This window comes from Pan paniscus, chromosome 8, assembly GCF_029289425.2.
Source record: "Pan paniscus chromosome 8, NHGRI_mPanPan1-v2.0_pri, whole genome shotgun sequence".
Lineage (NCBI taxonomy): Eukaryota > Metazoa > Chordata > Mammalia > Primates > Hominidae > Pan > Pan paniscus.
Genome location: NC_073257.2, coordinates 19759674 through 19785988, shown reverse-complemented (window position 1 = coordinate 19785988; position 26315 = coordinate 19759674). Strand labels below are relative to the sequence as shown.

At 39.9% G+C, this 26315-nt stretch overlaps 1 protein-coding gene across 3 annotated transcripts in view; it reads left to right on the top strand.

The window, feature by feature from the left end:
• Positions 1-26315, top strand: part of SFMBT2 (Scm like with four mbt domains 2) — a 256051-nt gene that overhangs the window by 170858 nt on the left and 58878 nt on the right. For all 3 annotated transcript variants that reach the window (XM_034929914.2, XM_008953126.4, XM_055092391.2), the window contains 2 exons: positions 15557-15639; positions 23014-23140. In XM_034929914.2, the coding sequence (XP_034785805.2) occupies positions 15557-15639; positions 23014-23140 (210 nt within the window). The remainder of the gene's footprint in view (positions 1-15556; positions 15640-23013; positions 23141-26315) is intronic.

Sequence of the window (26315 nt, the reverse complement as noted above, 5' to 3'; positions counted from 1 at the left end):
ATTCTGTGAAGGTATGTAGGGTCTGGAGATTCAGGAGGGTGTCTTACTGTCATTGAAGTAACACCTGCGTTAATCTGGGGAGGCTGGTTGTGTAAAGGGTTTAGATGTAGTAGAAATAGGGCGTTCTTCATCAGCTTGACATAGGTGTCAGTTACAGCTCCATCCCCTGGCGAGGCGAGTGGCCTTGGGCTTCTCACTTCTGTCCACAGGAGTTTCCCCATCCGTTACCGCATTATTGGCAGATGTGCTGCTGTTGTGTAGACATAGAGGGTGCAGCATTGCTAAGTGATTGAGCTCAAAGACTTGAAAGTGTCTGAGAAGTGTCTTTACAAATGTAACACAATGTTGGTGAAGCATTTCTTTAGAGTGTTTATTTCCAGCGAGCTAAGCTTTCTCCAGAGTCAATTTGCTTTCAGATATCCGACAATTAGATGCTATAATACTTTAAAATAATTACACTGGGAGCCAGGATGCATTAAAATAATTTTAAATTGGGATTCAAGAACCACATTGTTAGTGAGTGCCAGTCTTAGAGTTTGCCAGTGTGGTTTGTTGTCCTCTATAGGCCTCAGGTTTATTCAGGAAGAAAGCAGTAAGATGAGAGGTGAGACTAAGAGAAGAATAATAAAGGTATAGTAAGAAGAAGAAAATTGGAAAAAGATGAGAAAAGTAAACTTATTGGGGAGGATTTTAACAGACAAACTTAAATAATAAGGGGTTTTGTACTAACCTTTCCAGATCTCTAGGGATTGGATTGCTTGGGACATTAACCCTATTGGGAGAATCATGCAGTTCCCACAGGTTGAGTCCCATCTTGCCTGGTGGCCTCGCCAGTCTGTTTACATCATTTAATGGTGCCTGCCTGCTTACCTTTACTATGACTGTACTCTGCTGGGCTTTTATCTTCATTTTTCCCCATATTTGTCCTTACGGAGGAGATGCTTTTGAATATTTCCATTTCAGCTTTCTACTCTTTGGGTTAAAGTTGTGCAGTCATGGAGTTCCGCCTAATGGTATATGGTAAACTTAACACAGAACACAGTTTACCAGTCACTGTTTTTAATGCCTAATTCATTCACTCCTCAAAGTGAACTATGAAGAATCTAAGTCACAGAGAGTTTATATAACTTGCCCAGGGTCATTTGGATCGTAGGTCTCCAGGCAGAGCTTGGGTCCTGGGACTGTGTCCCCTGGTAGCGGTGAGGACTCCAGGAGGCCTTGGTGTTTGTTTCTCTGTTGGTACACACTGGCTTTGCACCCTGAGCCACATCACTGCTTCAGTTTTCAAGACTGTCCAGTGGAGACACCTGTGGGAGTCCCCAGGTGCCAGCAGAGTTAAAATGATAAAAGCCGAAGGATTCTCATCCCTTTAATATGGCCTTGGGGGAGTCATATTATCAACGACCTATTGGTAGTAGGTGGGAAGTCCTTCGCTGCTGTGGAATTAGCCATAGGTCCTGTAGAGTTTGAACACCCTGTGGGCCATCTTCCTTTGCTTCTTTTGGACTTTTCTCATGGAAGTATGTGTGGGGAATGGGTCCTGTGTCATTGAAGGAAAACGTTTTCTAGATATGTAAATGCTACTTGGTTAGACTTTGCTTATTCCTCAATAGTATTAGAATCTATTATATTTAAGAATTTTGAAAAAATGGTTGGCTATTTCCTCATTGAGTGAAAAAAAGGAAAAGTATTTATATCAGCATTTTGGCTGCTTGATCACTCCATTATGGCAGAGGTTTCATAGTTGTCAATGTTTTCAGAATTTTAAAATACATTTTCTATGAATTACATAAAAAGATCATTGACATAGCTTAGAAGTTCACCAGGAAAATGGATGTGCCTATTTGGATACTTGAGTTTTATGATATTAAGAAAATTGTTTTACATTAATGCAACTGAACTGTTAAACATTCAATGAAAGGACGGTACAAAGATATAAAATTAAATATTTTTATATTTTAAGCTTTTTATACATAATATTTAGTTATGATCATTTCTTCTCTTTTATCCAAATATTTGTGATATTTGGTAAGGTAAAATTCTCTTCATGCATTCTTCCAAACCATTCCTTTCTCTTGTTGAAAGTGAAATTTTCTTTTTCAGAAACTCAAAAGAATATTTCTTCATGGATATTATATGCAAATACATACTACACATCAAGTAGAATATTGAGTAATGGTGGCTAGTACCTTCCAATAAGAAACTATAACTCTTTTTAAACCATTAAAGCATTCAAGAAGTGGTAAATATCATTAGTTCAGTGTACTAGTCTGTTCTCATGCTGCTCATAAAGACATACCTGAGACTGGGTAATTTATATAGGAGAAGGGGTTTAATGGACTTACAGTTCCACACGGCTGGGTTAACCTCCTAATCATGGTGGAAGGCAATGAGGAGCAGGTCACGTCTTACATGGATGGCAGCGTGCAAAGAGAGGGCTTGTGCAGGGAAAGTCCTGTTTTTAAAACCATCAGATCTCGTGAGACTTATTCACTGTTAGGAGAACAGCCAGGAAAGACCTGCCCCCGTGATTCAGTCACCTCCCACCAGGTTCCTCCCGTGACATGTGGGAATTGTGGGAGTTACAATTCAAGATGAGATTTGGGTGAGGACACAGCCAAACCATATCATTCAAGAATGTGGTAAATATCATTAGTTCAGGAATGTTTTCTTGAAATAGTAGAATTTTTACTCGTAAACCAGTAAGAAAAAGACTAGCAACTTACAGGAGTGTGGACAAAGAATAACCTCAGAAGAGCACACAATACAAGAAGCTCAGTGACTCTTGGGCAAGCTTATCATAATAAGAGAAACACAGATGAAGAGAAATCCTATTGAAGTGGTGTCTGCTTATCAGATGAGACAGAAATCCCAAGGAGAAGGAACAGGAGAACCTCAGCTTGGTGAGACGGTGGAGGAATAAAGATTCTTAGACGCTGCTGTTGAGAGTGCAGGAAGGTGCAAGCTGTGTGGAAGGCAGTTTGGTGGATTTTGCTAAACTTTTATTTTCCCACTGACTCAGTAATTCCACTTCTGGAAATTTCCCCTTAAGTTATAATGTAGAGATCATCTGCATAAAAGTTTGTTTTTTTTGCAGCATTATTTACAATAGCAAAAGAGTGGAAAAATTCAAGTACTTATCAGTAGGATATTGGTTAAATAGACTTTGGAGATCCTTCTAATGAGATCTGTGCCATTGTTGAAAAGAATGAGGGACGTCTCTATGAACTGATGTGGAAGGCTGTCCAAGATACACTGTGAGTGGTACAGTAGGTATTGTATGACACTTTCTATGTTAGAGAAGAGGCAAAACAGTACATATTAGTGTTTGCTTATATTTTTGTAGTTACATAAGAAACTAATGAGAATAATTATTAGTGTTTTTGGGGTATGAGGGACAGAGGTGGGGAATGTGGCATAAGGGATGAAGGTAGACATGATGTGTAACAATACCATTTTTATCTTTTTTTCTTTTCTATCTAAATAAATGTGTTACCTATTATTAAAAGGTAACACATATTATTAAAAATGGAGGGTTTTTATAACTGAAAGGGATCCTAAAGATGATTTCATCAACCTTACTTATTTTATATCTAGAGAAATTGAGGCTCAGTTGTGTTAAATGACTTTTCAAATCCTGGTGCAGGGGTGCAGGGGTGTTGGGTTAAAAACCCCAGACTTAAGATACCAAATCTAATGCTTTTTCTACACAACCGTATCCACACTTCACTGCTGTTCTGTCTTGCTGATGTTTTGTAATGTTCATCCTTCTTAGTAATTCTAGAGAGTTTGGGGGGCCTAAAGCAACCTAATTCATGTCAATGGGCCTTGGCTTTACACAATTCAGATGGTCAATATATCAAAGCAGTCAGAGAATTACAATTTTAGGGAATAATTTTACAAGGGTCTGTGGTTAAAAGACAGTCATGGCTTCATTCATTGACTCCCTTACTCTCTTGTGAGAGTGCAGTATATTTATTTTTGTAATTAAACTGAATGAGCATTTAGAGGAGGAGGTGGTGGTGGTGATTGTGGTAGTGGTGTTTTACGGTTTCCTTTTGAGGTGGTTGGTTTCACATCTTACATCTCAACACCAGGATTGAGAGTCATGTTGTAGAGATGTTTCAAAGACCATTCTTCACTTTATGAAGGTATGCAAGTAGAAGCTTTTTTAAAAGTAAAAGGTTATTGTGTCTAAATTAAATTCTTAGGTTGACACGTAGAATATGTGGGATTTATTGTACATATTGCCAAGTGATTTAAGATGTTTCCACATGTGTATGTTTCCCATGAATGTATTGGGTTGTCTAAATTTCTGTTAAGAACATGGATGCAGCCTACAATTACAATGTGTTGCTTGACTTCAAAAAGAGGTTGGGAAGCAGCTGTTGAAATGAGAGACTTCCGGTGGTGTAGGAGAAATATATGCAAATAACACAGATATTTTATTGCATTGTTTTGACTCTGTTCCTACTTAAAAAAAAAAATTTGTCCTCACACCTTAGAGACAAGTGAGCTAGAGTGGATGAGTTTTTCAGTGTGGCTTTCTGTGTAGTAAGGATTTTCCTGGTAAGCAAAAGTTAGAATGTTGGAGATTTTACTCAATTAGTTTAAACCCAATAAACAGCAAGTCAGTTTCATAGGCACTATGAAAAGTGATCAACAAATAAGTAGATCACCTAAGCAAAAATGTGTATAGGTTATCAACCATGACTTGCTATTTTAAAATTATTTCATTAACCTTTCTTGTGTCACATCAAAGATTAGTTGTATAATTAGTGGAGGAAAAGTTCCACCCAGGAACTTTTGTAGAAAATGTTCAGCCTTTAAATTTCTGCTGTAAAAGGTGTGAGCAAAGGCTGAAGTAATTGGCTTACGTTAGCACTTTGATTTGTCTCTGGCTGACCATTTAATAGACACATAAACTGTTAACACAATTTAGGAAGTAAAGGTGTATTTTAATTATTATTGAGACACAAAGCAGGGAACCGTAAGTGGCATTCTCTTTTCCTAAAGAAAAACCTCAGACACTGACTGATGAGCTTAATCCATTTTGTCACTCACGTTTCAGACATACCAAAGGGGGCAGAAGATAACATAGACACTCATGGCCCTACCACCTTACTTCAACAGATGCCAATATTCTGCCTTGTTTGATTCATGTTTTTCAACAATGAAATATGAAACATGAAAGCATTATAGATATAATGAAGACCAAGTCATCCTTAAGTCCTCTGTTTCTCATGCCCCATACCTCACCCATCAGGGAGTCCTGTCCACATTTTCAGTCTCACCACTTCTCCTCACAGCCACCTGTTTCAGGCCGCTAGTGAGTCTCACCTGGTTCCTGCAGCAGCCCCTTGTTTAACTCAGGGGTCTCTCAACACTGCAGTCAGATCGATCGTGTTAGAACATAAACCATGGGTCCCTCTGCTCAGACTGTCCAGTGCCTTCCACCCCACCCTGTGTCCAAGTCAAGACTGTGGCAACAGCCTACAGCACCCAGCCGTGCTGACTTCCACTGCCCTGTCCAGCGTCATCTCCCGACTCCCCACTCAGTCTGTCCCAGTCACTCTCATCTCCCTGATGTGGCACCTGCTATTCCCTCTGTGCAGACACCTGTCACCTGACTCAGTCTTGACTCAAGTGCTAACTGCTTGAAGTCGTCTTTCTGGGCTTCCCTGTTCAATCTCAGTAGCAAACCACCACTCCCAACATTTGCATCTCCTTCCCTGCAGTATATCACATACCTTATTATATAATACACAAATAAGTCATATATACGTCCCTTGTTTGTCTTGTTTTTCATTCATCTCCCCCACTAAAATGAAAGATCCATAGCAGCAGGGGTGTTTGTCAATCACCCACTAGTCATCCTCAGTAGCTGGAATAGTGGGTGGCACTTGGTAGGTATTTGTTGAGGTTGAATGAATTGAAGCTCTGTCCCCATTCTCTCCCACCCCTAGCCCTTCACCCCTCATCCTCCACAAGGTGAGCACCCTCCTAAAGATTACATGCTTTTATGACATGACTGCATAGGCTTCTTTGTTTATGCCTTACCAGTATCATTGTTTTTATTACCGTCAAATTAAAATAGACCTTATTTGACTATATACATATATAATGCACTATGCATATCTTTATGTAACTTTTTATTTATTAACATTTTTCAGACTTTTTTCCATGTTGGGGCATGTAGATTGTTTATTCATTTTGCTTGCTTTACGAATATACTGTAATATTTGAAAATTCCATTTTCTATTGGTGAACATTGAAGGGATTTCCAGGTTTCTCTATTGCAAATGATCCCCAAATGTACATCCAATGTCCCCAAGTGTAAGAGGTGCTTTCAGGGGATATACCTAAATGTGGAATTGCTGGAATTCTGTAGATAGTACCAAATACTCTCCACGTTGTGTCAGTTTACATTTCTAACGTGGTGTTTGAGCATTCCCATTTTGTGTCACCCTCCCTGTTTTGCGGTATTCCCAGGATTAAGCATGGCCCCTCTGAGGGGAGTGAAGTGGATCTCCTCGTTTCAGTGAGGTGGTCCTGATCACTAGGATGGTTGAGCACTGCATCCTACCCTTACTGGCCATCTGTGGTTTTCTTCTTCAGCCCATTTTCTTTTGATTGTAGAAGGAGTTTATATATTCTAACATGAATTCTTTCTCAGCAATGTGCTTCACACATATAATAACCTAGTCTGGCTTGTTTCTTTGCTTTTTAATGGTTTTTTTTTAATGGCATATTGAAGTAGTAAATTGTAATGTAGTCAAACAGCCATCTTTCCCTGTATGCATTGTTTATATACCTTTAGAATTCCTTCCTGCTGATGTGTTTTCTTTAAAACTCTTGCAGTTTTACTTTTCCATGTTTAGCTCTGTAACCTACTTGACATTGATTTTTGTATTGGCATGAGGAAGGAAAACTATCTTATTTTTCTTGCTTGAATTGAATTGAAGTTTTTCATTTCTCCACTTGTCTCTGCATCGTTTGTTGAATGGTCTGCTGTTTCCTCTTTGATTTATAATGCCACCACTGTCATGGATCCATCCCTTTGTGGGTGTGACTCTTAACCCTGTTCTTTTTTCTTCTGCCTCTTCAGTCTGTTTGTATAGCCCTGAACAAATTGTTATTACTTTATAATAATATAGTCTTGATAGCTGTTGTTGAGTCACTTTTTCTTTATTTTTGTTCAAAATTTTTGGTTATTTTTGGCAGGCCTTTCTTGTACATTAATTTTAGCATTGGTTTGTAAGGTTCTATAAAGAGTCCCATTGGATTTCGGCATTGTGTTGAATTTATAGACTTAGAAAAATTGATATTTTCTTATATTATCTTCGTATAGCTTGCAATCTTTTCTTGGAATATTTCCTAGGTACCTTATCCTTCTGCTTGCTGTAGTGAATGGGATTTCTTTTCATTTCTTATTGGCTGTCAGCCGGTATAAGAGAATACCACTAATTTTGTATATTTATGTCATATCTAGCTACCTTTCTAAACTGTCTCAAAAACAGTTTGTGTAAGATACGACTTTTGTGATACTTGACAGTTTGGGAAAACTGTCTTATAAACCTATCTGGAGCTGTTGATGTTGTTGGTGTTTTATTGAGTGTGAATTTATTTCCTTTAGTGGATATAAGTTTAGTCAGGGTAACCATTTGTGAGATAGTTTTGGTAATGTACGTGTATTTTACAGTATTGTCTGTTTCAGCTGTATTTTCAGATTTACTGCCACATCAGTTGGTCAGGTCAAGTTTATTTATTGAAGTATTCAGATATTCTATATCCTCACTGTATTTTTATCTGTTGTTCTGTAAATTTCCAAATGGTACTTTAAAATATCATTTTGAGATTGAGGATTTGTTAGCTTCTCTTTGTTTTTGTGATGGATATGTTTGTTCAGGGTGTGTATGTGGGGTGTGTGTGTGTCTAATATGTGATGTGTATGTGTGGTACGTCTGTGTGGTATGTGTCTGTATGTGTGTGCTGTGTGGTTGCGTGTGTGTGTGTGGTATGTAGTGTGTGGTGTGAGTGTGTGTGTTTGAAGTTGTGTTAAGGTGTTCAGATTCAGGATCATTAGACTGGTGGAAGCACTCTCTTTTCCTGATAAGGCGTTTTGCATTAAAGTTCATTTCTCTGGCCCTCCCTCAAGTTGGTTAGTTTCCTTATGTGGTTTGTGATTGTTGATTATGAACTAATTTCAGTGGTGGTTGTTATTTATGTGGCAGTTCCATGTGCCCTGGATTGAAGTCCTCTCTATTTATTTGTTACTGTCTCTATCCATCCACTAGGAAATAAACTTGATAGGGTCAAGGGTATTTTTTAAATCTCTTTTGTTCACTGCTGCATCCCCAGTACCAAAAACAATGTCTGGTCCATGAGGGTGTCCCTGATTATTCAAGGAATGAGTGGCTGAATTTGATATTAATTTCTCAGTCTGTGTCCCACGGAATTGGAAAGCTGGACCCCACATCCGTGTGTGCCACTGGCCTGGGGAAGTGCATGATCTCCTTTTTTCTTCTTCAGAACCCCAGGTAGGTAGCCCATCTCTGCTGCCTCTCTGATCCAGTCAGCTTAGTTTGTCTGGTTCTATTTTCATAGATTGGGCTGCTGCCTGGGGCCAGCTGTAGATAGTAGCCTCGGGTCCTCCTGCTCATCTCCCTTGAACCAGGCTGTCGTCTGCCATCTGTGAGCTGCTCACTGCTCAGCTTTGGCTTTCAGGGCTCTTTCAGGTTTTGTTTTTTTTTGTTTTGTTTTGTTTTTTTTTTTTGGTGTTTGGAGATTTTCTTCTCTTTTGACTTGGGCTATGTAATTTTTCAAAATTATATTTCATCTGTTATCTGTAGGGAGACTGTCAGATTGTCCCGCCCGGCTACTGGACTTGGAAGCAAGTCTCATTTCTAGCTTTCTGATTCATTCTTGAGCAAAACAGTCACTTTTGATTGAAAAGAGTTGGTATAGTAAAACTCTCTAGGTCATTTTTAATATCTGAAAATACTTCTGATTGTTGAAAACTAAGAAGAACCTTTTACGTTATCCTTAAATTCACTTCATTCTTCAGGATCTGTAAGATATTTTTGCCATTGACAGCTGATATTTATATGATGTTAGACCCCATCCTGGGCACATACCTGTGTCCCGTAACATTGTGTTTATAATTCAGAATAACATGTAGAACATTCCCTCAGCAGAGAAGTATATTAAGTGTCATACCATGACCAAGATGAAATACTTTTCAACATAATGTTTTAAAAGATAAGGAAGGCGGTATGGCTAGTGCTTATATTATTGTCTTCTTTGTTTCTCTTCCTTATTTTGTGTTTGTTTGTTTGTTTTTTTCCTGCACTGTTCCATGAACATAAAAACACAGAGTAATTCAATTGGGAATGAATGAAAGTGTCACTTTTAAAGACCAGTATCAAGGAAGGCTTGAAACTGAACATCACCCAAGAATGTGGAGGTAGCTAGAAGATTTCAAGAGGGAGGTTGTAGTTTTTTAGCAAACAGCATCGACAAGAACAAATGCTTTAGTCAGTCGCTGATGTTTGCTGTCCTGCCTGTAAGCCTGCAATGTACAGAAACTCCTTTGTGAAACAGGTGGAGGCAATGTTGAGAAAGTTGTTTTCTGGAATAGACAGACTGGCTCCCGGGACCGGTTCTGCCAGCTGAGGTCTGTGCAATCTTGCTTCCCTGCCAGGGCCATGGGACATTCATCCCCTGAAGGGTTGCCACAGAGCCCCTGGCTTTAGTGGGTGTTCAAGGAATGTTGGTTGCCTCAAAAACAACAAAAACTTGGGCTTGAAAGGAGAAAGATCAGCTGTCAATTGGAAGAGTAAGGCATTGCAAAAATGCCCCGAAGTGCTGCTCTGTGAGTTGTGAAACTTTCTCGGAAAGGACTGAGAACCTGTTCTTAGAACTTAGGTTCTGTTGCATCAACATTTATGCACATATCTGGGTCCTGGTATTTGCTTACTTTGAAGATGATTGTATCACTTTTCCTTTCCAAGGGAGGTGGAACTGAAAACTAAATAAGCTTGCTATTTACACATGCTCTTCTAACATTTAATAGAGTAAACATTCTCTGGGGTGAGGAAGATCTCTCTATGGAGCTGTTTGCTCTGCAGTAGTGAGATCTTCAGAGCCTTCTTTCCTCACTCTCTGAGTGTCCCTCCATCCTTGCTTTTACCTCACTGTGTTATCGGTGTTAGGCTGTGTGTCTGTTACTCCCAGTAGTCGCTGGAGCCTGAGGATTTTGACACGTTACCAAATTGACATCTACAGTGGTTTTTTAAAGTTCCACTCCCACCACAAACACATAAAAACGCCTACTTCCTAACAGCCTTTAGAATGGTGGATTCTTAGTGTTGTTTTTCATTCTGCCAGCCAGGTAGATAGCAAACATGGTATTCCTTTGCTATTTTTATTTTTTATTAAGATTGTATATGTATTTTTTGTAGCCACCCAGGATAGAAGAGGAGTTTTTATTCCTGCATGTCTCTTTTGTTAGAGAGAGAATTTTTTTCTGTAAACCCTTCTCCTACCCATCTTAAGCCTCCTGAAAAGGGCATATGGCTACCATGAGCATCTCAAGATGGTCCTGATTCACTTCTTCCAGGAACTGGATAAAGTCAGGATTCTACTGGCAAAGCTGGAGGAAGGCTGAGGGGAGGCAGTCATGGTGTATTTCATGTGCTGAGTGGACTCTGGATTGATCGACCAATGCCTTAATTACCATTTAAAATAGGGCAAAGATTCTGTGTTTTCAAATAATTTTTTATTAATGAAATAATTTTGTGATCATTATTAAAAACTTGGAAAAATACAAAGAGGTCAAAGAAGAAAGTAGCCAAGAGTCCCACCACCCAACAATTATTGTAATATTTATTATTAAGGTTTTTGTACATTTTCTCTGGTCTTCATCTTTGCATATTTTATATGAATCTAATAATTCTGTATATGTTTATAGCAGTCTTTTCATCTAAAGCCATAGCAGTTATTTTTTATGAATTTTTTAAAACTACGTGCCATTTCATGCCTGTGTGGCATTCTACAGACTTGGAGAAGTCTCATCTCATTTTCTATTACTGCACAGAAGGTTATTTCATTTTTTTTCCTCCAGTGTTACCAGTCATAATGCCGTAAGTGTCTTCATGTATAACACCTTTTTCGGTTTTTAGGGTCATTTTTATGGGATAAGTTCCCAGAAGTGAAATGGTTGCGTCAAAGGGTAGGAGTTTTTTTAATGCCAAATAGTTTTTCCAAAGAATTGTCCATTTACACTGCCAATAATGATGTGTGCAAATAGAGCTGTTTTATGTCAATTAGTTTGTATCCGAGGGAAATGGGTCATCAACCTCTTCCCTTTTGGACCTGTAAGGGTTGAAACTTCATTCAGAATAAACAGTAATAAAAGCTTAAATAAATCTAATGGTTGTGGTTCAACAGTCTCTCAGGGAAGCTTGCTGCAAAGTTTAATTGCCTAAGGGGTTTTATTTCCTTTCATTTTCTTCTCCCCTCTGCTGTTTTCCTCCCTCCCTCCAGGTTTAAAATGTGTTTTCCTGGCCACAGTTAAGCCTTAGTACGTCTTGTTCTGTCTTTGTTGATTAATGAGTATAATTGACCCTGTCATCTCTATTATACCATCCACAGCAATTTGTTTTTATGTCGCAGTTATTTTCTGAGCTGTCACAAAACTGCCTTACAAAGACAGCTCATTATCAGCCCAAAGGAAAAGAATTTGAAATGATGAAGTGAGTAAAGGTCCCGAAGAGGAGGAGGGGGAGGGGACGGAGGAGTCTAAGCTGTTGGAATGTCAGGGAAATGAGCATGTTCTAGGGACGGAATAATTAACTGTTGCTTACAACATAGCCAGCAAGACTTGATTTTATCTAGAAATTATCAGATTAGAAATGGCTCTCCATAGACACAGTGTGGAGGACTGGGTGAATAGATAGAAGGCTTGAATGTACGTCCAAGAAAACACGAGGCATGACATTTTAGAGAAGGGGTTGAAGCTCATTAGAAGTTAGTTATAGAAAGCCCAGCTTAATGTCTTTGCGTAGGGAATAGCGGTGACTTCCAGGTGGGAAAGTTTTATCTGAACATGTATGGGCCATAAAGATGACCCACATGCCAGGCTGTGTCAGAAAATGCTTTGCTATTTTTCTATATAGTTTTCTCTCATTTCCCTCCTCCCCACCCCAGGTATCTCATCTAGTTTTCTTCACTCTTGAAATTAACTCAGGAAATAGCAGAGGTCCAGGAAGAGATAGTGGAACAGAAGGAGATCTTGACTTTAGCAAAGTCCGTCTTCCAAAACCCCAGACAGATGGGATCATTGTGTTACAGAGATGTGTCTTCACAGATGGAGTCGTGAGTCTTCTTAGAGGAATGCCTTGTTAGGTAATTGCTCGTCATCCAGCCACGTTACACCTTTCTTTTAGGAGCAGAGAAGGGAATTAACCACAGAGAGTTGGGGGAAAAAAATCCTTAGTAGCAACAGTAAAATAATTAGTAATGGTGGCTCTGAATCATAGAATGCGGCAGCAGAGGGATCTGAAAGCTTTTCTCTTTATTTACTTTATTTTATTTATTTTTATCTCGTGTTTTGAGAGACAGAGTCTTGCTCTGTTGCCCAGGCTGGAGTGCAGTGGTGTGATGTTGGCTCACAGCAATCTCCGCCTCCGGGTTCAAGCAATTCTCCTGCCTCAGCCTCCTGAGTAGCTGGGATTACAGGCATGCACCACCACTCCCGCCTAATTTTTGTATTTGTAGTAGAGACAAGGTTTTACGATGTTGGTCAGGCTGTTCTCAAACTCCTGACCTCATGATCTGCCTCTGCCTCAGCCTCCCAAAGTGCTGGGATTATGGGTGTGAGCCACCGCGCCCAGCCGCTTTTCTTTTTATTTTGTGAATTTGTAGATGAGGAAAGTGGGGCACAGAAGATTTAATCTACTTTTTCCTGGCTCCCTCCCATTACTGGGAGAGCTGGGTCTTAAACCCAGATACCCTCTTCTCCAGTTGCAGGCCCTTTGTCCTGTTAGGAAACTTCTCCGTTTGACGTGTCTTGAGGCTAATTCTTCTACAGTAATATGAGGCTTTGATCCAGACAGCTCCAGAGAAACTACGCTCAAAGTGGAGGGTTTTCTTAATTGTAGAGAAACTCACATTACATTACCTTGTTTGTGAGATGTGTTCTGTTGTGTTCAAAAAGGTTCAGAAGAAAGTCGGCTCTGGTCCTGTCTAGAAATCTTTGATGCAGGAGCCATTTAGCTGGAGGGGAGCTTTAGAGAGAAGGGCAGGAGAAAGGGCAGGTGGAAGAACTCGAAGAACCTCTTTGAAAGTGGCTGGAAAGAATTTTCAGTCTTTATAGAATGAAACAGCTGTCTTAAGAAAGAAGGGGACCTGCCACTGATGGTCAGCAGGATATGGGAAGGTCACGGGTCAGTCTCTGGGACCCAAGAAGCACAGCTGCTTTTTTGCTTAACTGTCACCCTCCCATCATATATATATATATAGGTCTGGGCGGGGTGGCTCATGTCTGTAATCCCAGCACTTTGGGATGCTGAGGTGGGTGGATCATAAGGTCAGGAGTTCGAGACCAGCCTGGCCAATATGGTGCAACCTCGTCTCTATGAAAAATATAAAAATTAGCCAGGCATGATGGTGGGCACCTGTAGTCCCAGCTACTCAGGAGGCTGAGGCAGGAGAATTGCTTCAACCCGGGAGGCAGAGGTTGCAGTGAGCCGAGATCGTGCCACTGCACTTCAGCCTGGGTGACAGAGTGAGACTCCATCACAAAAAAAAAAAAAAAAACAACAACAACAAAAAATAGGATATATTGAGCTTGCTTAATGAAAATAATCTGTATTCTTTGCTTGGGAATACAAGTGGAGGCAACCAGTATCTTCAGTGTCTTGAGTTTCTTTTTTTTTTTTTTTTTTTTTTTTTGAGATGGAGTCTTGCTCTGTCACCCAGGCTGGAGTGCAGTGGGGAGATCTCGGCTCACTGCAACCTCCGTCTCACTGCAACCTCCACCTCACGGGTTCAAGCAATTATCTGCCACAGCCTCCCGAGTAGCTGGGATTATAAGCACCCACCACCACGCCAGGCTAATTTTTGTGTTTTTAGTAGAGAAGGGGTTTCACCATCTTGGCCAGGCTGGTCTTGAACTCCTGACCTTGTGATCCACCCACTTCGGCCTCCCAAAGTGCTGGGATTACAGGCGTGAGCCACCGTGCCTGGCCTATCTTGAGTTTCTTTAATAAAGAATTTCCATAGTCCCTCTGCATCTGATTTAGTAACTAAAAGTCCTTATGATAAGTGAATTTGCACTCAAGAATCTGTGACAATATGGGCAAAAGAAACTGGGGAATTTGGATAAAAAAACATAAGAAATCTCTTAGAGATTTACTTCACGTAGATTTCCACCAACAGAGAGCACTATCAATGAAGATACTAGGGGCATTTACACACTTCAGTGAATCACAGTTGGACTGTGTTTTTCCTTTGCTTGTTTACAGGAAGGTTTTGACACCTCACTCCTTTTTCCTTGCCTGTCCATTGGTTTGATTTTGTGCCGATGAGACTCCCATTAAGAGGCATTTTCCTCCCTGGGTTATGCCTTTCTTAGGTGTAATTCAGGCCTCTTTTCTCTCACCTCTTCTCCTGTCTTGCCATGGTCATGATGGACATTTATATAGTTGCATCTTCCGCCCAAAAATGAAGTGAAAAGAAAGAAAGAAAGAAAGGAAGGAAGGAAGGAAGGAAGGAAGGAAGGAAGGAAGGAAGGAAGGAAGGAAGGAAAGAAAGAAAAGAAGCCACTTTAGTAGGATCTGTAGTTGGTTACCTTCAGTGTATATGAAGAGTTGTTGTTCAGATGCCTCTCTCAGTATATCCAAACTGCCCCCAGAGCTTTGCAGCAGAGACCTGCCTCCTGCAATTCTCATGTTCCTTCAGCCTCAGCAGGTCAGTTCCAGGGCAACGTTTGCCTTCCTTCCCTCATTTCTCTGGGAGCTTTTCTCTCCAAACCCTCTACTCTTTGTTGCCCTCTTCTCTACCTTCTGTTACTTTTTAAAAAGTCGTCCCTGGTACTGTTTTGTTTTTTTTTTTAATTTTTTATTTCCCAGTAAAATCTCATGTTTTCCATAAAGACACCGAAAAGTAAGCTCCCACGAACTCAGGCTTCCTATGAAGGGAGATGTCATTGTCTATCTCTGCACAGTGAGTGGTGAGAGTGTATTTTATGTCATATCCTGGCTCAGCTCTTCCCCCTTATGGCAAATCCCCCCACCGGCTGGTGCCGCCATGGGTAAGTTCCACCCTTCCTCACCTGGCTTCAGATAGCGTGTTATAGTAACGATGGTTTACCTGTGTTTAGTACTTTAATTTTTCCAAAATATTTCATCTGAGCTTATGGAATCTGAAGTGCTGTTAGGCATCAGAGGACATTATCTTTTGGGAGCCTAAACTTTCACCCCTTCTGATTTTGCTCATCTGTCTGGGATTTTGCTTAATGTGCACTGTTTTATCTGTGTTTTGTCATTCCCAGGTTACTCTGGCCAGGACTTCGACTGGGCAGATTATCACAAGCAGCATGGGGTGCAGGAAGCCCCTCCCTTCTGCTTCCGAAATGTAAGAAGCTTCTCTCTTACCTAATTTTTAAAAATCATAGATTTTGTCTACCATAAGTTTTATAACTTGCTTTTTATTGATGAAGCACAGTTGGAGTATTACGGTGCACTGGAGAACTACAAAATGTCTGTAGTTTTTGGAAAGCTCTGCTTTCAGGTTGTATATTTGCTAGGGTGATGCTGGTCTGTGCTAACAAATTGACTAATAAATGCACAGTGGCTGGAACATGCTAAAAGGTGATGGCCAGGTCTCACTTATGGAAGAGCCCAGGGTCTTCCTGATTAGTAGGTGGTTCTCATTATGGTGAGTAACCTAGCCAGCAGAAGGAAAAGAAATGAAGGAGAAGGTATCGCTAGTTCTAAATACTGCAGCCTGATAGCAGTGTATATGTTACTGCTGTTTACTTTCTACTGGTGGGAGCTCTTTGCCTGGCTGCACCATGTCACAGGTGAGGCCAGTAAGTGGGTCCTGCCTGGGCTTGCTGCCCAGCTGTGATTCTGAACTCTGGAGTGAAGAGGACACATTTTGGTGGACGGCTGGCCATCTGTTCCCCTGTTAGAGGAACACTTGCTGTGTAGCATCTTATCCACGAACCCACTGGTAGGAGAGTCTTTGCTCTTGAGGCCTAGTCTTAAAATGCTGTCTTACCTATTTTGATGGCTTTAATACTTTCTTTGATGTCCAGTTAGATGCTAGTGACTTCTGTGCTTTGCTTACTTTAAGCTACTACCTGGTTCATATAGAGCTAATTGGAACATAATAATAGGACTTTTGTGACACATAAAGTGGCAATGAGTGTGTGTGTGTGTGCACATGTGTGTACTTACAGAATTATAGGAGGTTGTTTTATAAACTACAGTCATGCATTGCTTAATGATCGGGGTATGTTCTGAGAAATGCATCATCGGGCCGCTTCATTGTTGTGTGAATGTCATAGAGTGTACCTTGTACCTACACAGGCCTAGATGGTATAGCCTATACTACATACAGCTTTGAGATTCATCCATGGCCTGGATGGTATAGCTTATACCACATAGCCTAGGTTATATGGTATAGCTTATACCACATAGCCTAGGTTATGTGGTATAACCATATAATCATATGGGACCACCATTGTATACGCATTTCATCATTGAAACGTCACTATGCAGTACGTGACTGTAGTTTACAAAATTATCAATAATTCTTCAATCCTAGGAACTATGAGTAGAGATATCAGTTATCTCTGTTTTAAGAATTAGGCTTAAATGTATAGTCTACTGTGTTCAACATGCTTTTAGTTAGGAAAGTTAATTTATGTTAAGACGAAAAGATTATAGTCTCCTCTTAATTGAGATCCGTAACAACAGTGCAAAGCACTCGCTGGTCAGAGACTTGTTTGCTGAGCATGTCTTCCTGGAGCTTGCGGGTTTGTTGCTGCCACACTGTCATTGCACTCTAGACATAACAATATGAAAAACGAAGCGAGAAAGGGGTGGCTGCATAGGCAGAAGTTCAAAAGTGAGTGCAAGTCAAAATCAGAGTTTGGAGGATTCAGTAGGTTGATGACTGGGTCAGCTGGTACTTGTAAATACAGAAGCACATCAGCAGCAAGGCTGGAAATCAAGGATCCTTCTATGATTGAACGACCTTGAGAAGCAGCTCAAATCTCAGTCGAGTTATCTCCTTATCTAGGCTGCTTGGAGCCTGCCTGGCACCTGCATGATCCGGGGAGCAGTCAAAAATCTAGGCAGAATTTACACATAGAATTTGTGGTTCCCAGTCCTGGCTCTCCACAGGATTGCCACTGAATGATGTCGCCTTTGCACAAGAGCGGTTTCTCTGTATCTTGAAGAACCGAGTGGTGTGTGTTTAGGTGACAGGGCCGGCTGCATAGCCATGCCCCCATGAGGACTTCAGCTGGTTAACTCTGAAAGCTTTGATGTCCTGTGCTGTCTTGACTTCTCACCGTATTGATGTCACAGTCACAGAATCTGCTGGCTTGTCTGCTTTCATTGAGGGCCGTGGAAACATCTTGTAGCACCCTAAAACCCTTTTGAAATTGTGTTTTGTACCTGACAAGGTACAAAGAGAAATATTCCTTCCCCGAATCATTAACTTTTGGAAGAAAATCCTTCTCTCTCTCTTTCATTTTATATTTAAAGAGTGATTTCTTCTATGGCAGTATAGTCCTTGCCCCACTAAAGCTTCTTTTTATCAGTCCTCTGTTCCCATTCGCAGCCAGGAATTGTCCACATGGCTTTGAATGGTAGAGTAAATCACCACATTCCCAGGTGGCTTCTGAGCTTTCAGGATTTGTCCACCAAGATGCTCTCTGTTTGGATGAATCTGCGGGCATGTTCAGGAGGAATGTCTTTGTTTCTGGCACTCCGTTTATGTAATAGATAGGATTGTTGACGTATGCATTGCATTGGTGATGCTTTGCTGAATTTGTTAGCTTGCTATAAGTGCTCTTTAATGGAATGCGTATTACGAGTTCATTTTTTAATCACACATATCCTGTGTATTAGAGGAGAGCTAGTGTGGAATTGGATGCATGGAAGACATTTCCCCAGGGATGTTTAACAGAGGCTGTTATGAAAGGAATCGACACAGTAAAATGCTTGGTAAATAAACTCACAGGTAACAGTTTTGCTATTGATCCTTTATAAATTACCCTCAAGCGATGGATTGAAATGAAAATAGGTTATGTGGTTGTAGCTTTCCCTTGTTAAGAAGGATAAATGCATTTTAACTTACTTAGAGGTTTTTCAAGCGGCCGATGGGATTGTATTTTCAGAAGGAAGCTCAATACATAATAGCTGTGCGTGAGGCTGGGTAACTTGCAGAAACAAATAGCCCACCTAGAAGATCTTTGCTTCCTATTTCCAAAGAAATGTAAAGGCATGGAGCCAGTTGATTTCTTAACATGCATTGGATCACTTTTTTCAGGTTACATAAAGATATAGTTATATTTTTCAAATTAAGTTTTAGAAAAAGACATGTAAATGTGAATTACCTTGATTTCTTTCCACAAGTCAGAAAAAGAAGTAGTCTCTGTTACTTACAGGAACCTGTTTATCTTGGTATCCATAAGTATATAAATCTATAGTATTGTAACATGTCTGATGATAATTTATAGTAGTTGGCAATTTGGGAAAATTTTATATTTATTTTAAAATAATGTTTTCAGTATTGGCTGAGTAAGCTCATACTGAATTGACCCTTCTGCATGTAGAGCAGCTCTAAAGTCTGGACACAGGACCAAAAACGACTATTTGAAGGTAGTGGAACGTGAGCAAAAGGAGGCAGGAGAACAGGAGACTGGAAGAAGGGAATAGCATGGGAGAATTGTCCCATTTTTTTCAGACTTTTAGCTTGAGGGCAGCCACAGTTGACGACATGTGGGAGAGTGATATAAAATTCATGGTCTCTCTGGCCTGATGAACCATATTACAAAATTTGGGCAACCACAGATCCTGGAAAGTGAGGGGAGACTCAGACAGTGGAGAGCCAGGATCGGGAACCCCAGATTCCATGTGTAAATTCTGTCTATGTTTTTATGGTGATTCCTGAATCATGTGGGTGCCAGGAAGACTCCAAGCAGCCTAGGAGAGGTGAACTCAATTGAGATTTGAGCTGCTTCTCAAGAGGCAGAGTCTGTAGTTTCAGTCCAACCAAGGTGATAGCTTGATAAAATAGAAAAGTTGACACTTTTGGTAGGAATATGACGTAATCCAGAGTCGCCACAACATAACATTTAAAATATCCATTCTTTAATTCCTACATTGCTCAAGACAAATGGGAAAATCAGCCTCATTCCCAATAGAAAAGAAGAAATGGGAAAATCGCCTCATTATCAATAGAAAAGATAATCAACATAGACTAAACCAAGCATAGACTAAACCCATCATGACCCAGGTGTTGGAATGAGCAGACAAGTATTTTCAAGCCCCTATTGTAACTAAGTGTGATGTAAAGCAGTGGTCCTTTAAAGGGTGGTCGTGAGACCAGCAGCCTCGGTATCACCTGGGCACTTTTCAGAAATACACATTCTCTGGCTCCACCTACAATCAGCTGAATCAAAACGTTGGGGAGAAGCCCAGAAGTTTATATTTTTAAAAGATTTTCAAGGGGATTCTGATCCTAAAGTTTAAGAACTGTAGATATAAAGGAAAATATTCTCATAATGAATGAAAAGATAGGAAGTCCCAGAGAAGAAGTAGAAACTATAAAAAAGAGAAATTCTAGAACTCAAAAATACAATATTTGAAATCAACAAATTTATTGGATTAGCTTAATCGGAACGAGAGAGGAAAGAGTCCATGACCTTGAAAATAGAAATTATTTTGTCTGAAAAACAGAAGAAGATGGGCAGGGAAATGAAGGACAAATGGAATCTCAGGATCTGAGGGACAATTATTATGTAGAATTGAAGACCCAAAAGAGGTGGCTGAATAAGAATTAAAAAAGACATTTCATCAAAGAAGATGTGTGGATCACAAAAAAACATGCTCAGCATCAGTAGTCAGCAGGGCAAATGCAAGCTAACACCACCATGAGACACCACTAGATACCTATTACAATGGCTGGATTTTGAAAAACTGGCAATACCAGGTGCTGATGAGGATGTGTAGCAACTAAAACTCTCACACACTGCTCATGGGAATGCAAAATGCTGTAGCAACTTTGGCAAACATTTTGGCAGCTTCTTAGAAGGTTAAATATTCATTTACCATATGGTCTAGCGGTCCCATCTCTAAAAACAGGCAAACTTAATGGTATGGGTTGAATTGTGCCTCCCTCAAATTCATGTGTTCAAATCCTAACCCCCAATACCTCAGCATGTGAGTGTCTTTGGAGATACGGTCTTTAAAGAAGTAATTAAGATAAAATGAGGTCCTATGGATGGACCCTCATCCAGTGTGACTGGTGTCCTTATAAGAAAAGAGGGGGCCAGGCTCAGTGGCTCACACCTGTAATCCCAGCACTTAGGGAGGCCAAGATGTCAGGAGTTCGAGATCAGCCTGGCCAACATGGTGAAACCCCAACTCTACTAAAAATACAAAAAAATTAGCTGGGCATGGTGGGGCATTCCTATAGTCCCAGCTACTCAGGATGCTGAGGCAGGAGAATCGCTTGAACCCAGGAGGCAGAGGTTGCAGTGAGCTGAGATCATGCCACTATACTCAAGCCTGGGTGACAGAATGAGACCCTGTCTCAAAAAAAAAAAAAAAAAAAAAAGAAGATGGGGACTGAACCCCAGCAGATCTTAATGGCTTAGCTAGTTTCCCCACCTGTAAAAATCAGGACACTCTTACTGCTGTTTGTGTTAGGTAATTAACAGCCGTAAAGCATGCTGAAAGTAGAAACTGCTAAATACACACAGAGGCCTGACCACATGAGGACACAGGGAGAAGACAACATCCACAAGTGAAGGAGAGAGACCTCCAAAGAAGCCACCCCTGCTGACACCCTGATCTCTGACTTCCAGCCTCCAGGACTATGACAAAATAAATTTTTGTTGCTTAAACTTCACAGTCTGTGGTATTTTGCCACAGCAGCCTGAGCAGATTAATATACTTACGTTTACATGAAAAGTTGTACCAGAATGTTTAATGTTTATGGCAGCTTTAATCACAATCACTGAAAACGACTCAAATGTCCTTTAACTGGTAAGTGGATAGATAAGCTCTGGTGCATCTGTACAAACTACTCAGCAAGAAAGCAGGACACACTTCCATTTCATGTAATAGCATGGATGAATCTCAGTGTATTATACTAAGTGAAAGAAGCCAGACTCAAAAGGCTACAGATATTGAGTCCATTTACATGACTTACAGAATAAAATGGGGATTCTGATCCTAAAGTTTAAGAACTATAGTTATACAGGAAAATTTTCTCATAATGAGAATATAAAGAAATATAAAGGAAATTATAAGAACAGAAAACAGATTGGTGGTTGCCAGGAACTGAGTGCTTTGGAGGGACTGATTACCAAAGGGCCGCAATGCAAGGGTATTTTGGGGGTGAAGGGTTGGTTCTGTGTGTTGATTGTGGTTGTAGCTGCATAATGAAATTCACTGGTCTCACAGCCCTACCCTCAGAGAACAGTATATCCAAAAGACTGAATTTTACTCTATGTAAAAATGTTTAAAGTGATCTTAAAAAGATAGAAATAAACAAAAAGCAATAAACAATAGCAATAAACAAAAATAGCAATAAACAAAAAGAACAAAGGAAAATAATAGCAATAAACAAAAAGAACAAGGGAAAATAAAGATAGTTTCAAATAAAACCACAAGAATTCATCATCAAAAAGAACTACACTATTATGAAAAAATCTTTTTTTTTTTTTTTCATTCGAGACAGAGTCTCACTCTGTCGCCCAGGCTGGAGTGCAGTGGCGAGATCTCAGCTCACTGCAACCTCTGCCTCCCGGGTTCCAGTGAGTCTCTTGCCTCAGCCTCCCGAGTAGCCGGGATTACAGGCATGTGCCACCATGCTCAGCTAATTTTTGTATTTTAGTAGAGTTGGAGTTTCATCATGTTAGCCAGGCTGGTCTTGAACTCCTGACCTCAAGTGATCCACCTGCCTCAGCCTCCTAAAGTGCTGGGATTACAGGCATGAGCCACCACACCCGGCCTTTTACTACGAAAAATTCTAAAGAATATTTTTCCCATTTCCTGTAAAGGAAAATGATGCTGGATGGAAATTCCGTGTTCCCACTTGAACTGTTATCAATGGGTATAGGAAGGTGGAGGAAATGGTGTGTACTTCAGTGATCATAGAAGGAAGGGTGCAGCCAGGCACGGTGGCTCACACCTGTAATCCCAGCACTTTGGGAGGCTGAGGCAGGTGGATCACAAGGCCAGGAGATCGAGACCATCCTGGCTAACACGGTGAAACCCTGTCTCTACTAAAAATACAAAAAATTAGTCAGGCATGGTGGCAGGCGCCTGTAGTCCTAGCTACTCAGGAGGCTGAGTTAGGAGAATGGCGTGAACCCGGGAGGCGGAGCTGGCAGTGAGCCGAGATCGCGCCACTGCACTCCAGTCTGGGCATCAGAGCCAGACTCCGTCTCAAAAACAAAAAAAAAAAAGAAAGAAGGAAGGGTGCATATGGAACTGGAAAGAGAATGAATTCATACTGTCACTCGTTTAACAAATAGTATTAGGCACCTACTATGTGCTAGGCATAGTTCTAATTTCTGGGAAACAAAAATGAAGACCACCTGGTTCTTTCTTCATGAACAGTGGGAAGGACAAACACGTACGTGAGCCTGTCTTGTTGATGTAAGATGCGTGTGCGTGCATTTCTTTCTCTTTCTTCATCTGCCCAGCTTTGTCCTGCTGCGTCAGCACTGGCTCAGTGTTGGTCTCGTTTCTCTTGCAGACATCATTCAGTCGAGGTTTCACAAAGAACATGAAACTTGAAGCTGTGAACCCCAGGAATCCAGGAGAACTGTGTGTGGCCTCCGTTGTGAGTGTGAAGGGGCGGCTAATGTGGCTTCACCTGGAAGGTACGTACTTGCTGGGGGTAGCAGTCGCTGGGGGGAATGTAGAGTTTGTCGAAATGCCAACGTGTGGAGGAAAGCAGCCCTTCTCAGAAGGGGCCTTACTTCTCTTTCATTTAAACAGATCTTAAATTATTCCGTGTTCTTAAATAAGTGAAACTAATCAAATATAAATGTATTCAGAGGCTCTCATCTTAACTAATAATTTCATGCAATGAGATGCTGGCAAGATAATTATGTTTGGAACACAGTGGTCTTTTTACATCTATGATTAGAAAAGCAAATGTCACAATTAAATTAATGTGAGTCACTAAAACTGAGATTCCAGGTCTTGGTTATTATCAGGACAAAATTGTACATTTGTATTTTAATGTGGTTATATCCTTTACTTTGATTTCTTTCGTAGATGTTTAATTCTTCCTCAAAATAGTACCTGGAGGATGACTTCTCCCCAAATGTCTGATAAACAGAATTTAGGCTTGTTTGTTCAGTGATGTTGAAACTATCCTTTATAGCTATAGCGTATTTACAGGTGCAAGAAAATTCACAGAATGCTGTATTTTGTGAACAGAAGCCTGATCAGACTTTATATTTAAGTAGAAAACCATATTTTCCAGGTGGTGGGTTTTCAGTGATAAATAATTACAATGGATTTGATCTCCAAGACTTTCCCATCTTTCTGTGATTTATAATTCTTTGGGTTTTTTCCTAGGATTTCATAATACTCAGTAGTTATTTTAAGTATATATGCAAAAATGAATAGATATGAATAGTAAAATAAAGTTAGCTCTCCTAGTTCATAGTTTAAATCTTACAACTTACTCAATACCATGATTGGAATAAAGAGTTTAGAAGGAAAATCATAGAATTGGTGCTCAGATATCCATTTTTATTTCCTCACCATGCATCTATAAAATGTCTGCAAAGGTCTTAAATAAGCCTACAATCTCATACATATGTAGTCCAGGGGATTGGGAAATGTGGAAAACAGTCATTGTGGCTGACATCACTGTGTTGCCAATTCCCAGAAAATTGTTTAAAACGTTACTGAAGTTTAGGGTTCCAAAATCAATGTGAAATAAATGGAAATTCCCAAAAAGTTGATTGCTTAGTAGGTTTTCAAGTAGAATGGCCTCGTTCTGGAATTCACGAAAGTGTAGACACAGGCAACGTGGTAACATTTCTGTAGCTTACAGGAATAGAACATGGCTTTATTTTCACAGCTCCACCTAGAGTTGGGTGAACTGCTCTTGGAGAAGCAAGATTCCCTTCTGTACTTTGTAATGACTAAATTTAACTTGCTATCTAACACTATGCTGAGCCATCTTAACAAGATTGGACTCTTGTTTGCATTATTAATTTGAAAACAAAAATGGTCAAGTTAAAAGCCCATGTTTTATCCTTATTACTTAGCGCGTTATGGTTAAAATTCTTTGGCAGTCATTATTTATTTAGCAGTTTCTACTTTCAGCATGCTTTATGACTGTTAATTACCTAACACAAACAGTAGTAAGAGTGTCCTGATTTTTATAGGTGGAGAAACTAGCTAAGCTATTAAGATCTGCCTAGGGTTCAATTCCATTGCTCTTGACATTTTCTCTGTTGCTTAATTCACCAGACCCTACGGCTTCCCACATCTTAAAAAAGAGTGATGAACAACATTTAGTGCATATTTAGCATTTTGGGCAGTATTTTCTTCTTTGTCCTGTTCTCTTTGAATACAGATTTTTGATTTTCTAGCAAAGAAATAGAAGTCAGCTCATGTCCGATCTTTTTCTTATTCCCCAGAGTGTTTTCATTGGGTAGTGATGAAAATTAGTTAGTGTTAGGAAACAGATCAGAAAATATACATTGACCATTTTTCCAGACCTGATTCATTGTTCTAAAAAGTGTTTGTAAACAGTCTGTTGAGTCTTATCTGTTGAATAGTATATTACCTGTAATTATTGCTCAAAATCATGCATCTTTTTCATTACTTACAAAAGATATTGCATACAAATAAAGTAAAATTCCAGTCAGTTTCCTGGGTCTTGCTTGAATTTTGGTTTTGGTTTTGATTTTGGCCCTTACTGAACACTGACCTTTCAGAGTGACAGCTTAATGGCACTTAGCTCTCATTATTTCAGTTTTATCTATCTAGTGTTTCCTTTCCTCCATGTTGGGAATAAAATGATAGAGTTTCATCATGGTCACTTTGTGGCTGTTAAATTTTTTTGTCTAATGATGATTATTCCAATTATAGGCCATTCATTTGACACTTTAAATTTATAAAGTACTTTGTAACAATTTTATTAGTTATTTTCGTGCATTAAATTGATTTGAAGTCTTTTCAACACTAGACTGACCACTTTTAGGTAATTAAAATGATTCTTTCTAGTTAATATCTGACTTCTCTTGAAGTTGATTCATTCCTTACATGTCTCTAAAGGGGCTGTTGTTGAAGAGGGAGCAATGAATAAACTACATGAGATTAATGTAATATCATTTTAAGTGCATATTTGAAAAGAATTTTAAGCTCTCAGAAACCACTGGTAGTTAGCAAGGGTGACTGATGATGATGGGGCCAGTGTTCCGGAAAGGAGGCAGTGCCTTCTCCTAGGTCAGTGTTCTGCTGCAGGTCATCATGTCTGTAACTGTGAATATTGTTCATATAAGACAAGTTACTTTCAGTCTTAGGTCTCTAGCATTATGGCCGCACACACTGGCTCCCACACTCACAGCTCTGCCTTTCTACAAACCAAGTGACTTTCTATTCATTTCCAGTCCTTTTTTTACGGGACAAATACATTGGTCCAGCAGTTCGGTGTGCTCTCCTAGCTCTTTAGCCCAGAAGAAGGTTTGCCTGCTTGCATTGTCTTCCTTAGTGTCTTTTTTGGAGTCTTCTTTCTCAGAATCATTTTTCCTGGACACCTGGCTAAATATATACCTGCGCGCCACTTACATTGCACTTCAAATAAGACCTGGTAGATTTCTAGCTCACGTTTAGCAGTTAATGCAACAGACTGACAAGAACTTTTGGGTGGTTTCATTGAGATATTTTATTGAAAAAATTTTTCATTTTTAAGAATGGTTTTAAAATATATGTAACATCAAATTTACCACTTTAGTCATTTTAAATTATACAGTTCAGTGGCCTAAAGTTTATTTGCACAGTTATATACCCATCACCACCATCCATCTC